We start from the raw sequence: 15,021 nt of genomic DNA on the forward strand, positions 1-15,021 counted from the left end.
ACAATAACGTTAACATTTATTACGTATCATGAGAGCACGTGCCAATTATAAACACTAGTGAAAAAAACACGTAGACACGTATTTTTCAGCGCAGCGAATAAATCTACGCATGCACGAGTTGGAATTAGGTTGAACTACGAATCCCGTGATGCAGTTCGGCAATGACGACTTTCTCAAGCGCCGGGTAAAGGATTGATGAGTGGTCGCGACAGAAAGCAAGACATTTAACCAGGTATAGCGTTTATATACGCGTTCAATTAGGATAATGAGAATGTCAAACAAATAGAAAGTATTCGTATTTGTTATGCTTTTATCATATTTGAGGTTATGAATGTAATTGAAACTTGTGGCGTTTAATTGTAAATGGTGTTAGCTTTGGTGCTAGCTTGAGCTCGAGCTCAGGTTACTGAACATAATACTTAAATGTGTTTGTACAGGTTCAGGCATTTGTTTAAGTGAGTTGTATCCTCTTTAAGTTTGTTACAAAATTATTAAATGAAAAGGAGTACTTAAATGAGTTGTAGTATGTCATTGCAAGCTTCAGTGCATCATCCTCATCATCATCCTCATTATCATTATCATCATCTGTAGATCTTTCCATATGTATTGTATTTATTCTTTCTCTGCTTACCTTCTGTAGTAAATTAAGGTTTGGTCTCGATGGGTTTCTTCCTCTCCTCCTTAAGAATTTAAGAAATGCAGATCAAGTAAAGCAGGTGTAAAGCTCCAAAGTCCATGATTCACTGCTCATGAATCATCCTCAGGGTTGTGGTGGTGGTGGTGGTGGTGGTAATGATGATGATGATGATGATGCTTACTCAAGGCTTTTTTCTTTTCTTCGTTCTTCATGTCACTTACATTTCTGTGATATTTAGACCAGTAGAAATTTTACATTTATACATACTGTATATTTTTGCTGTTATAATAGAGATGAATCGGCCTGTTTATTGGGTGCTTTTAAACTTAAACGGCCATGGCTGGTGATCAGCCGATCAGCCACAGATATGATCGTTTCTGTACCAAGTAGAGAAGATACAGAGTGGCGCAAAAGAAATGCATTTTCATGCTGTTACGTTATCAAAAAACACTCACGGTTAAAGCCTCTGTTCTGTGTTGTTCTCCAAACTCTGTGAGTCTCAAACCCACTCATTATACACACTGGCGCAAGTATCACAACAGTGTCAGAGATAATTGATCCGAGAAAAAAAAATTCACATGCGTTAGAAGCCACTCAACCCGAGCGCTCACTGTCAAGTTAAGTTTTAAGACATTGGTAGTAAAACCTTGCCTTTTTTTTTATCATTCCACACATTTCGCACTCTGAACTATTTTCCCATTTTCATTCCGTGTGGTAGGAGTGAATTATTTGCTAATTATGCCAGATGTCTGAGATACGTGCTGCTTAGTTAAATGTGAGCTTGTATTTAAAGTTAGCTTATATTGTTTAAATGCTGCTGGTTTTTAAGGGAGAAAACTGATGTTATGAGGTATGGACTACATTAAATTACTCATTACACTTTTTTTTTTTTAAAGATTATAAAATTGTAACGATCAAATTGGGGATATTTATGAAATCGCGATACTTATAGAATCACAATGAAAATCGAATTTGCACTGAGTTATCATGATATGTTATCGTGTGGTGACCGATGATTCCTGTTTGAACACACACACATACACACACCAAATTTGGATGATTTCAGCTTTAGACCTGAGCTATTTAAAGCCACATTGCCTTGATCCTGTACGCTGCACTTCAATACTAACTTTGGTTAAAAGTTGGGCTTTGAGTGCCGGGTCAGTAAATATAAGCACGTTGAATGCTTACACATATAGACAACGTGACAGTGTTTATTAAATCATTTTAGCAGTTGTTAGTAATTCAAAATCTTCCACATCAGCCCTGAACAACTTACTGTAGCCGATGTTGTTCATTGCTATGTGCAGCTCATGTCTCTGTCTGCTAACGTGATTTTACTGTACTGTATGTGTGTTGCGTTTGCAGCTGTCTTCATGGTGATGAAGTCGTCGTGTGAGGAGGATGAGGGAGCCTGGGGTCTCGGGATCCCTGACAAGATGAGGAACAATGCAGATTGGGTGGATATCACGCAAGACTTTAAAGCATCATGTAAAGGTATGTATTTGCTGGTGATACAGTAAGTCATTTGTTCTGAAGATATATAAGAAAATAGATCTCCGTGTTCTGTGTCTCGTATAAAGTCGTAATAAAGCGCTAACCGAGTTTAAGCAGTGTGTTGATATTGGATGAAGCTGAAGTGCCTTTGATATGACTGACTCTCTAGGGACATCAATGATTTTTTTTCACCCCCAGAATAGCTCTATTTTCCACTGAGCTCTGAGAAACGTGCGATGTGAATGTAGCTGCGTTACATAACGGAAAGTTTATTTGTAAGTGCACAAAGCGAATTTTAAAGATATAAACTGGGATTATGTCCTTATAAAGGTGTCCAGTCTTCTCCGCAAAAGGTCAGCGGATTCTTCCATGTCTTTTTGGCATGATCTAAAAGAGGTGTGTGTCTTTGTGTGTGTGTGGTGCAACATGCAAAAATCTAAACACTTTAATCATCTAAACACTGTGATGTTCTCTAAATCTCTAATTTTTATTATAATGTATTTGATTAAAAGAATCCCAACTATACGATACTTACAACATTCAGCGTTCAATTCAAACCAGAACTTTTAATTGTGCAGAATAACAACACATTTAAGAGAAAAAAATATTTGTTTCTCTAAATATATATATTTCTCTATATAATCCCCTGCTACACTAATGCACTGATCTTACAGTTTCATAAGTGCTTACAATCAATGTAGATAGTACACCATGATTGAACTGCCTGCTTCACATCTAAAACGCTGGCTTCCCAGGAACTCCATTACTCTCCCAAACGTGTGGAAATGACTTGGAGCGAGGTCAGGACTGTACAGGGGATGTGGCAACAACTTTTAGCCAAGTTCCTTTAATGTGCAACAGGTGTTTATGAATTATATTTTAATTTATATATTGGCATTTGATGTTGCCGTTCCTCTATAATACTGCAGGTGGTGCAGTCTAAACTATTTAAAGCACATCATTTTGTAAGGCAAATTATTTGCTAATTTTGTTTAGAATTGTAACAAAACCTTATCTGGGAGGGGCCGTCCCCAAACTGTTCCCTTAATTTTGGGAGAATGAAATTGTCCAAAATGTCCTGGTGTGCTGAAACATTAAGAGTTCCTTGTACTGTAAGTAAGGGGCCGAGCCCAATGACTGAAAAACAGCAACATGACTGCGCACCAGTCCACAAAGCAAGGTCCATAAAGACATGGATATGTGAGTTTGATGTTGAAGAACTTGACTGGCCTGTGCAGAGTCCTGACCTCAACCTGATAGAACACCTTTGAGATGAATTAGAGCGGAGACTGCGAGCCAGGCCTCCTCGTCCAACATCAGTGTCTGACCTCATAAATGCCTTTTGGAAGAGTAATCAAAAATTCCCATAAACACACTCCTAAACCTTGTGGAAAGCCAGAAACAAGTTAACATGCAAGTTCATATGCATGTGAAGGCAGGCAAGCGAATACTTTTAGCAACATAGTGCATATATAATCGAATTATTTATAAAATCTTAAAACTTCTTGCTGAATGTTCACGGGAACAGCAGTCATCGCTTATGTCACTAAATTTATGGAAGTGTGTATGAGTAAAAAAAAAAAAAATGTGTGTAGATAATGATAATGAGATTGTCCCTGATGAGCAAGCCAAGGGTGTCGGCGACGTCAACATAGGGATGAGTCAGTAGGTGCAGAGGACAGGGGGGATCTGGATCACTGGGAGCTCAGGAGCAGTGTGTGTAGATCCAAACCATCATGAACCAGAATCCAGCTGGCGCTGATTGGCCTCTGCCTATTTAGAGCTGGCGCAATCTCCAGATTCCTCGGGATGGGTAGAGAAATAAAGAACAGGTGGAAGGAATTAGCGTAGTTGCTGTTCAGGATATTGGCAGCACTAGATGAGAGAGTGCTTTTAAATGTACTCGAGTACAAGTTTATGGAATGAATTATGCGTATGCCAGATTAAAAAGATGTGTCTAGAGTTAAACTGATAGACTGAGCTCGGAACACGTCTGGAAGGCTATTCCAAAGCTTAGGACCTAAATATGAGAACGCTCTACCCCTTTTGTAGATTTTGATATTCTGGAAACTACCAGAAGTCCGGAGTTTGCGATCTTATGGAATGTGGTGAATTGTAATGTGTCAGAAGACTGGCTAGATACGTGGGAGCTAAACTATTTAGAGCCTTGTACGTAAGTAATGCTACTGTAGTTTGTAATTAATTCTAAACTGAACAGGTAGCCAGTGCAGGAATGATAATATTGGGGTTATATGGTCGTATTTTTTTTTTATCTTAGATTAACTGTAGATTGTTTATTGAGGATGCAGGACAACCACCTAGTAATGCATTACAACACTCCAGTCTGGAGGTCATGAATGCATGAACCAGCTTAGATACAATCTGAACCATCAGATACGGATAAAATGTTTCTAAGCTTGGCAATATTTCTAAGGTGGAAAAACGCTGTGCAGGTTAATTTGTTTTACTTTTTACTAATTTATTATTTTTATATGCATATTTTTGGGCTGTGGAATGAATCATCAGAGTTTCCATTATTCCTTACAGGAAGATTCACTTTGATATCTGAGTGATTTGATATATAAGCATGCTTCTGAAACGAATTACCCTTGCAATGCAAGATTTAACTGTACTACTCTAAGCTAGGTTACACTGAACTATTTTATACAGCTCTTGTACTTTACTAGTCGTCTCTACTACACTTTGTTATACAGTACACGCTAAACTGTACTAGTAACTGTACTTTACTACGTCATATTGTACTTATTGATTTCCACTGTACTACATGACAGAAAAGTTTCATTATAGGATAAAGATCATCAGGCGGAAGAACTGCAGTGATTTATATTTAATCTTCTGTCATAATCAAGTAAATCAAGTATCAGTATTATCAAGACTTGTAACATAGCTGGAACTTTTTATCAAGTATTTTTTTCTCTCTCCGCTTGTGCAGAACTGAAACTCGGCGAACTGCTTCATGACAAATTGTGAGTATGAGAAATGCCTCCTAGGAACATCTTTTCCATTGAGGTTAAGCTGTTTTACCAGGTAGAGCTCGGTCATCTGTGAAACAGGCTTTTAAATGCTTGTTTTGTGCCCAGGTTCGGTCTTTTCGAGGCCATGTCTGCCATCGAGATGATGGACCCGAAGATGGATGCCGGCATGATCGGGAACCAAGTGAACCGGAAAATCCTAAACTTCGAGCAGGCTGTGAAGGTCTAGTATTAATATTCTTTCCTAAACACTAACTCATTTCACTGAGACCGCCGTTCTTTCATTTCCTAATGACGTTCCTCGCATCCGTTTCTCTGTGGTTAGGACGAGGCGATCAGAGTGAAGGATCTGACATTACCTGAGCTCATTGGCATCGTGGACACGTGCTTCTGCTGCTTGGTTAGTAAACTTTATAATTTCGCACTTTTATGTCATTTTAGATCTGTTTGTATTAATATAACACTTTATAAATATTAAAAGACTGTTTGTCTTCCGTAGATAACTTGGCTGGAAGGACACTCGCTGGCACAGACCGTGTTCACGTGTCTGTATGTCCACAACCCTGAACTCATCCAGGATCCTGCTCTCAAATCCTTTGCCCTCGGCATCCTCAAAGTGTGTGACATCGCACGTGAGAAAGTCAACAAGGCCGCCGTCTTCGAGGAGGTGATGTGTCGGCATCGTTCTGCTTTCTGGATGGTGTTGGTTTGATTCTATTGGTGAATTTTAACAGCTTTGTTTATGCCATACAGGAGGATTTCCAGGCCATGACTTACGGATTCAAAATGGCCAACAACGTGACGGATCTGAGAGTAACAGGTATCGTACGCACTCTGAATCTTTTTCATTGTAAACCTGACCATGAACATGGGGGACATTTATGTCTTCACTGAAAAAAACAAAACAAAGCTAGAGCACATCACTGAAGGATAGTTATGAATTGTTAAACATTTTTCTGAACCTGCAGTACTATGCAAAAATCTAAGAAAAAACACTGATACTGATTTCCAAATATCTGTATTCTAGCAAAGCAATTTGATCTTACAGGGAAATATCTGTAGGCCAGAACAGAAAACAGCATATTATGTAAAAGACCACCTTTCAGACAAAAAACAAAAAGCTTCTGAGTTTTGCATGCATGCAAAAAGAAGCAGGTGCGACAAAGTCCTTAGAAGGATGTTCAGTAAAACGAAACAAAGCATCTAATTTCCTTTTTACTCCACAAACTGTACATGAGACTATAATTGAAAAAAAAAACACCATAACACCAATTATTGACTTTGTTTCATCAATTTCTGTTTACTGCTTGTTATAGTTTTTTTTTGGTTCTTGCTCTAAAGCAGTTATTGCATATTCCTAAAACCTTTGCAAACGACTACGGTTTGGACAAGAGTGTGTTTTTCAGCCTATGAGGAGAAAGCTTTATCTTTGTTTTAACCTTGGGTCTACAGCCTAAGCTAGATGTTTTAAGATAAATCAAACTAAGAATTCTGATTATGCAGAATAACAGGACACAGTTATAAGAGTAAAAACTACATTAACGTACTTATCCCAGCCTTTTACTAGTGCTCGGAGTTTTCTTAGTACACCAGAGCCATGATCAGACTCCCTTCTTCATGTCTGAAACACTGGCCTCCCAGGAACTACTTTAATGGCCTAAACATGTGTAAATGGCTTGGAGCGAGGTCAGGACTGTACTTTCGATGTGGCAATAACTCCCAGCTGAGTTTCTGTAATGTGCAAGTGGTGTTGGTGAATGATTATGTGTAAAGTTTCCACAAGTTAGCCACTAGTTATTTGTCTATTTTCAAAGATTCGAAAATTATACAACAACCTAACAATCACCTTCTATGTTTTTTCTTTGTCCATGTCAGGAATGCTAAAGGATGTTGAGGATGAGCTGCAGAGGAAAGTGAAGGTGAGATACAAAGCCCAAAGTACAGAATGAATAGAAACAAAACACAGGCTTTTGCATTAATGATGAACAAACAGGTTTCTCACGTTTCCTCTCGCTCTCGGTTTCCTCAGAGCACACGGAGTCGACAGGGTGAGCAGCGGGATCCTGAGGTGGAGCTCGATGTAAGACCGATAATCTGATAGCCCGCTTACTAACAGCTGTCCTAGTCGTACTGTTATCTAAGGAACTTGTGTGTCTTTGTGCAGCATCAGCAGTGCCTGGCCTTGTTCAGCAGGATCAAATTCACTCGCCTCCTACTGACAGCGCTCATCTCCTTCACCAAGAAAGAGGTCTGAAATTGCACTCATGATTCAGACAGGTTTATCAATGCTGCCGGTAGTAATTTTGAAGAAGAAGAATGACTCGAATAATACTTCACACATACACCTCTTTTCACTATTAACTGATTATTGCAGCTTTTGCATGATATTGAGTAGGTCACATGACCATAAAATGTAAGTGGCCTAAAACAAAAGGATATAAATGAACCATGACCATATGTTTGGTCTCATGTAAGTCTCATGCACAATTTTTTAGTACAAACTTTCCAGATTTTTTCATGCATCACCACACTGACTCCAAAATCAAATTTTAAAAAACTATTTTCACTGTTATAATACAGATGGATCGGTCGATCGGTCAAAGACCAAAATGATCCGGTTTTTAGTTTGATTGACCGTGACCGGTGATCAGACCATCAGCCTTAAATATATTTATCAGACTTTTTTATGGCGTTACATTAGCTAAAATCATGCATGTTAAAAGCTTACACTTACACACGTCTCAAAACGCCACCAGTGCAATTTAGTCAATTTAAAATTTGGAGGCATTTGAGGCAGTAAAACACGTCGCCATTTTTTTAATAATACCTACAGGTGGCGCACTCTGAATTATGCACACATTTCCATCCCATGTGGAGGGGGTAAGCTATTTGCAGAAATAATAATGATGAAAAAATAATTATTTCCAAACATATGCAAAGAAAAAAAAAAAACCTTAAACCCTTATTTGAAGTTAGTTTGCATTATTTAAATGATGTGCTTTTTTTAATAAGGAATAGGCTTTTTTAAAGGTTTAAAATCGTAACAAAATTGGGGAGAAAATGTAATATTGAATCCAGATACTTATGAAATACTTATAGATTCACAATTTTGTGTCAAAGTCAGTGATTTAACGTACTTTGTATCGTTTGTGTCTTTTATAGTTTTTTTTTTAAGGCATACTTGCTTTAAAGCATTTATTTGCATGTGCCAAGACTTTTGCACAGTATTAACATATGCTGATGATTAAAACAAAAATCACAGACATTCTGGCAGGTGCAATGTTAAAGAAATCCTGTGGTAATGATTATTACCCCACGTCCCTACGCAACACTGATCCCGTTTGAATAGAACCCTAATTTACATTTATGATGGACGGATTAATGATGTTCCTATTTCAGACAAGCGCAGTGAGTGAAGCGCAGAAGCTGATGACTCAGGCAGCAGATCTCCTGCCCGCGATACACTCCACCATTCAGTACGGCATTCAGTCACAGAATGACACCACGAAAGGAGGTAACTTACACGCTCTTACTCATGCACCGGCTTGCTCGGCGCACGCATTAGAGTCACAGTAACACATTCTCCCCCTCTGTCTCTCTTTCTCTTTTTCTCTCACACCCAGATCACCCAATTATGATGGGCTTTGAACCTCTGGTAAACCAGCGCCTGCTTCCGCCCACTTTTCCTCGCTATGCCAAGATCATCAAGCGTGAGGAGATGGTCAACTACTTCACCAAACTCATCGAGCGCATCAAAATCGTGTGTGATGTCATCAACACCAGCAACCTGCACAGCATCCTGGTACGGAAGCTACCCAAAACACGTTGATTTTTAACAGATCTTTTCAGAGCTGCTTTATTTATATTATGTATGTTTTATATATATATATATATATATATATTTTTTTTTTTTTTTTTTTTATTTAGGACTTCTTCTGTGAGTTCAGTGAGCAGTCCCCTTGTGTACTGTCCAGATCTTTACTACAGGTATGACACTCACACACACGCAAGTGATGCTAGAACAAATCCGATCTGTTTGTATTAATTGAAGTTGTTTTCTCTTTTGTTTTGAGGTAGACTACGTTTCTAATCGACAATAAGAAAGTGTTCGGGACTCACTTGATGCAAGACATGATCAAAGACGCTCTGCGCTATTTTGTCAGCCCGCCGGTTCTGTCCCCGAAGTGAGCACGTATATTATTGAAGAATTCTTCTTTTACTCAGAATGCTGTTAACGGTGTGGTGTTAACTGACATTTATGCTCTCAGGTGCAGTCTGTACAACAACCACCAGGCCAAAGATTTCATCGACTCCTTCGTCACACACTGCTCTCGGGTATGGTTGTTCATCTCGTGATCTGTTATAACTTTACCAGTACTTGTAGTAACCTGTATTATTATCAGATTGGACGAGAGTTTTTTCACGAAATTGCTGATAACAGACGGTACCAGCACTGGGACGTTTACCTACAGGTAGTCCCCAACTTACAACCATTCAAATGAAAAATTTCCACAGATACGAACGGACCGCGGTTCTACAAACGTTCGTAGATGTGAACAAATCATGGAAGTAGCTCACGTGTATTTTATGAAAAATAGACACTGCATTGCACAAGATACCAGTATTTACAGTTATATACAATATTTTAACGGTTTCAGTGAATCAGGAAATTCAGGAAAATTCTTAAGGGAAAAGAGTTCACAGTCCAATACAGTGGAAAACAGCTCTGAGACATTGCAATTTAAATGCACATTTAAGACAACACATTTCACGTTTCGCTGAGATTTATTTCCTTAGGCGCGATTACAGTTTTTGGCCACATGATGGCAGTGTGGGGAAAGGAAACAGGGATTTAATCAAGTGGCTTGTTATGCTTCACATTGAATATCCGTGTCAAAGGCTTATAAGACTCACTTTGTCAGACTTAAGAACAAATCCGACTTGTTTGTAAGTAGGGGCCTACCTGTATATGTATCGCGCCGTGTCACAGGTGTTCTAATAGTTCGTCTCCTTAATAGTTGCTTCTAAGGCGAGCTACAAAGATAACTAGCCTCTAACTAGATAAATATAATTGTATACTCTAGTTCACTATTTTCAACTTGGGATTCAACCCCAGAACCCGTGAGTAAACAGATCTCTTATTCCAAAGTGGAATAAGTGAAAATATAAAGAGAAACAGAGATTTACAGGACTGTTCACGACCTTTGTTTTTTCTTCTCACCTTTCACCCCTGCTAAGGTAATTGTTGGTCACTGTCAGTCGCAGGCTGCACGAGTCATAGTTAGTTAGTTCCTCAGGCTATGCCATTGTACCCTCACAGCCCGAGTGGTAACCAGCACACCAGCGCTGTTGTGTTCTGTTGTGTCTATGTGGGTTTCCTCCGGGTTCTTCAGTTTCTTCCCACCTTTCAGAAACATGCTGTGCTGAAAAGCAGAAAGCTTGCACTAAATTTCAATGTGTGTCCCTTATGAAAGGTAGATTCCTGCCTCATGACCAGGGTATCCAGGCTAGGATCTGGTGCATCCCTGACCCTGATAAAGCGCTTACCCATGACGAATAATTAATAACAGATAAGCGAGAAGTTATAATACGATAAAATTGCTCCACAGCCGTTCTGCAGTCTGATTCAGATCCACGGTCACAACAGAGCACGACAGAGAGACAAGCTGGGACACATCTTGGAGGAGTTCGCCACCCTGCAGGATGAGGTATGTACGGGGTGTGTAAAACGCTAACCGTTTCGAAACACAGCTGCTGTATTCGTCATATCGGCTTCATTTGAATGTTTTGCATTCCGTCAAGGCTGAGAAGGTAGACGCAGCTCTGCACGGGCTCCTGATGAAGCTCGAGCCTCAGAGGCAGCACCTGGCATGTCTGGGCACCTGGGTCCTCTACCACAACCTGCGCATCATGATCCACTACCTGCTCAGCGGCTTTGAGCTCGAGCTCTACAGCATGCACGAATACTACTACATTTACTGGTAGGTCATGTAAACGAGTGTAACACGTGTCTGATTAAAAAATAAATAAACTACAAGAGTGAGTCAAAAATGATCCACACTCCGGGTATATTAAAACATCTGTCTGTCCATAGTGCTTTCTGTTCAAGGCTACTGTCTCCCCAGTCACTGCTGTGCAGGTGTGAATGTGTTGTGATCAAGGGGGTTGTGATCTCGCTTGACGCAAACTTATTTTGTCAGCCCGCAGAGTTTGGACAGACACTCTGTCAACACTCTGTTTTAAGGTTTTTAAAGCATCCTTCCTATAGTCTTGATCTCGCTTCACCCGACTTTCACACTTTGCTTGGTCCACTGAAAGCAGCTGTATGAAGACAAATGCATTTGTGCCTCACAGCTCAGCCTAAGACATTTTTTTTTTAAATAAGGGGAATACGAAAAACTTGTTGACAGATGGACAAAGAGTATAGAAAAGCAAGGAGATTGTGTCGATTTGTCTTTTCGAAAAGGTACAGTAATTAAAATGTATTCTACAGCCAGCATGTGGTTATTTTTGAACTCACCCTCGTGTATATATAGTAGTTATAAAAAATACTATAATGATAAGGAACATGATCGTCTACTAAGCTTATTTAGCCCTAATATGTTTATTTGCAACACTACTTAAGATGGTCATGTAAATAAAAATAACATTTAAAAACTGGATAAACACACCAACACAACAATCAGCACAAACCTTTAGTTTTTTATTTTAATGAAATAGTATTCTAGTATGACACTGGATGTAGGGCGGCTCAATGGCGTAGTGGTTAGCTTAGTGGTCTTGTACCTCCAAGGTTGAGGTTCAACCCATGCCTCGGGTCTTTGTGCATGGAGTTTGCATGGTTCCCCCCTCGACACTCACTCAGTGACTCCCTGTCGTGTCCAGGTACCTGTCGGAGTTCCTGTACGCGTGGCTAATGTCCACTCTGAGCCGAGCCGACAGCTCTCAGATGGCAGAGGAGCGCATCCTGGAGGAGCAACAGCAGAAAGGACGCAGTAGCAAGAAAAGCAAGAAGAAGAAGAAAGGTAGACTTCACCTTTACTATGTGATGCTTAAGATGAGCTGTCTATAAATGTCTCCTGATTCTCTCATCTCCTTATGTGTTCAACAACTATATACCAGTAAACCGGTTTCAGGATTTCGGATACCCAAAACTTATTTATGCTTGTGCATTATGTTTTATGTTTTGTGCTTAAATGTTATGGCTAATCGGTGAAAAGTCTGGCATGATGTACTGTAGTGTGACTTTAAATAATGAGTGATGTACAGTAGTCAAAAGTTTTGAAATAACACATATGGCATTAGGTAATTTGGTAACAATAGCAACTGCTAATTATTTTAAGACAAAGAGGTCATCTGTTCTAGAATAGTTCTTGTAAGAACAGTATTGTGTCAAGTGCATTTGCAAAACTTATCAAGCACTATGATGAAACTGACTCTCATGAAGATTATGCCAGAAAAGCGAGACCAAAACTAAACTCTGCTGCAGAGAAAAATTTCATTTAGTCTGCTTGTATATCAAAGCACTTGTATATCAAAGTAAATTTTCCCCATAAGAAATAATAGAAACTGAGATGATTCGTTTCACAACTGAAACAGATTCATATAAATTAATATAAAAAAATGAATAAAAAAATGTAAAAAATTTTTTTTTAACAAATTAACCTGCACTTTACCTTTTGAAAAGAATCCCGACATTTGTGTCTGTTTGTGTATGTGTGAAGGCAAGCGGAGGAGGAAGGGGGCTACAGTGTAGGACGACTTTCACGCACACGCACTCTGCAATTACAATTGCTTTTGCTTTATACACACGCACATGTGGTCAGAACAATTGGCTCAGTTGTGATCATGTGACGCTCGGCAGACAAAGCGTATGCGTACTACTCGTATATCAAGACCTTGCTCGTTTATTAAGTTAAAATTAATTTAAAAATTTTGCTCGTCTTGCAAAACACTTTGTTACTCACACACAATCCAAGTTTTTACTGTATTTTGGACGCCTCCAACATTAGAAAGAAATAATCGGAAAAGACCTTCAAATTAAAAGTTGTGTCCGAACTTTTGACTGTTGGTGTAAGTGTCCTTCCCTTTGCACTTCTGATAATGACGATGTTTAAATGCTTCACGAATGTGTTTACTTTTTGTGGTGTTCTCTGCTTAGCTCGTCCTCTGGGGAAAGAGATCACCATGAGCCAAGCGTACCAGAACATGTGTGCAGGAATGTATAAGGTGAGTGGAACACACAGAGCAGAGCAGTTCATAATTATAAGTGTAAAAGCAAAATAAAATCCCTTTATAACACAACGGGGACCGTTCTCGTCTAGACGATGATAGCCCTAGACATGGACGGAAAGGTACGGAAGCCCCAGTTCGAGCTGGACAGCGAGCAGGTGCGCTACGAGCATCGTTTTGCACCCTTCAACAGCGTGGTGACTCCTCCACCAGTGCACTACATCCAGTTTAAGGTGTGACTCTCTTATCTGACTTGTATTCGGCTACTAATTCGGCTAGGTCTGGTCATGCTCTAAACGAGTGTTTGGTATGCAGGAAATGTCCGATCTGAAGAAGTACAGTCCTCCTCCGCGTTCGGCCGACTTGTACATGGCGGCCAGCAAACATTTCCAACAGGCCAAACTCATCCTGGAAAACGTCACCAGCCCTGACGCCGAGGTGAAGTTTTAATTCGATAGATACAGCAGGAAGATTTCGATGATTAATTTCCTATTATTAATAATATATATTTACAGACATTTATTTATTAAACATGGTCATTTTCCAGCTGTAAATAAATAATAATAAATTAAATAGTGTGTCATTAAATAATTCAAAGTTGAAATTGACACAATGTAAAAGTATTTTATTGAAATAGTATTTAAATGTTTTTTTTTTATTATTTATTTATGTTCTGTATGTTTGCTAGAAAAGGAAAATACAATTAGAGAAAAAAACGATACAATAGTGCATAAGTGTAGCAGGAGATTATACAGGGAAATAAATAGTTTTTACTCCTATTACTGTTATTCTGCGCAATCAAAAGTCCCAGTCTGGTTTGGCTTTTGTACATGTGATTCATGCATTAACCATCATTCCGTTCGCCCAGGTGAATCGTATCCTCAAAGTGGCCAAACCCAACATTGTCGTGATGAAGCTGCTAGCTGGAGGACACAAGAAGGACACCAAGGTAGAGCAGCATCACCTCCTAAAGCATACACCCAATAACATGACCTCAAGCCATAATCCTATCCTCATACCTTCTTTTCTTTAGGCCCTCCCTGAATTCGACTTCTCCGCACACAAGTACTTCCCTATAGTAAAAATCATCTGACAACATCTCAAAGGCTTGTGTCTCCTCGATCTGCTCCGCTGACCGGGTCATTTTTGTTGCAGTTAACGTCAGAGCATCACGCCACATCACTCAGTCCAAACATCACACATGACTAAGACTGTAAAGTCGTTGTGGCAAAAGAGTCTACGTTCTAATTTAGAGAGGACTATTACACAGATCAAGGTTTCTATGTCGTGAAATAGCCGAGGTTGTATACAGATGGCATTGTGTGTGTGTCAGGGAGAGCAAGTGAATGAAGGTCTATCCATTACCGTGTGTGTGTGTGTGTGTACTGTAACGTGTACATCTGTCCTCGTTTGTTACTTTTGAATTAAAACATCATGCCGAACTTATTTTCCATGTCATCCTTCTTATAAACAACTACTGTAAAGACAGTTATTAAGGATTATGTTTTATTGACAATTATTAAATCAAAACATAAAACAATTTTTGGAAAAATGCAACAAAACTTCAATAAAAAAGTCTGACTCTTAATACAGTTTTTTTTTTTGTTTTTTGTCTTTTTTTCTTTTAAGAAATTGTGTTAACAGATTCCTAGCAAGCACACA

General features: G+C 39.2%; 1 protein-coding gene across 1 annotated transcript; it reads left to right on the forward strand.

Moving 5' to 3' along the window:
* Positions 1 to 121: 121 nt before the first annotated feature.
* naa35 (N-alpha-acetyltransferase 35, NatC auxiliary subunit) lies at positions 122 to 14,805 on the forward strand. The gene is made up of 23 exons (XM_053504750.1): positions 122 to 232; positions 2,006 to 2,134; positions 5,088 to 5,121; positions 5,236 to 5,350; positions 5,453 to 5,527; positions 5,627 to 5,794; positions 5,881 to 5,947; positions 7,003 to 7,046; positions 7,157 to 7,207; positions 7,292 to 7,375; positions 8,527 to 8,641; positions 8,751 to 8,929; positions 9,055 to 9,114; positions 9,205 to 9,311; positions 9,396 to 9,462; positions 10,737 to 10,835; positions 10,930 to 11,108; positions 12,013 to 12,152; positions 13,289 to 13,356; positions 13,452 to 13,592; positions 13,675 to 13,797; positions 14,228 to 14,308; positions 14,393 to 14,805. The coding sequence occupies exons 2-23, from the start codon at positions 2,014 to 2,016 to the stop codon at positions 14,450 to 14,452; spliced, it is 2,178 nt and encodes a 725-aa protein (XP_053360725.1). The 5' UTR covers positions 122 to 232; positions 2,006 to 2,013; the 3' UTR covers positions 14,453 to 14,805.
* The last annotated feature ends 216 nt before the right edge of the window (positions 14,806 to 15,021 follow it).

This window comes from Clarias gariepinus, chromosome 9 (assembly GCF_024256425.1).
Source record: "Clarias gariepinus isolate MV-2021 ecotype Netherlands chromosome 9, CGAR_prim_01v2, whole genome shotgun sequence".
Lineage (NCBI taxonomy): Eukaryota > Metazoa > Chordata > Actinopteri > Siluriformes > Clariidae > Clarias > Clarias gariepinus.

Excerpts from the sequence above, each read along its gene's own strand:
- naa35 (XM_053504750.1), top strand. The coding sequence starts at position 2,014 with ATGGTGATGAAGTCGTCGTGTGAGGAGGATGAGGGAGCCTGGGGTCTC. Across the intron at positions 11,109-12,012 it reads GAATACTACTACATTTACTG|GTACCTGTCGGAGTTCCTGT; the intron begins GTAGGTCATGTA and ends TGTCGTGTCCAG. Across the intron at positions 13,593-13,674 it reads TGCACTACATCCAGTTTAAG|GAAATGTCCGATCTGAAGAA; the intron begins GTGTGACTCTCT and ends TTTGGTATGCAG.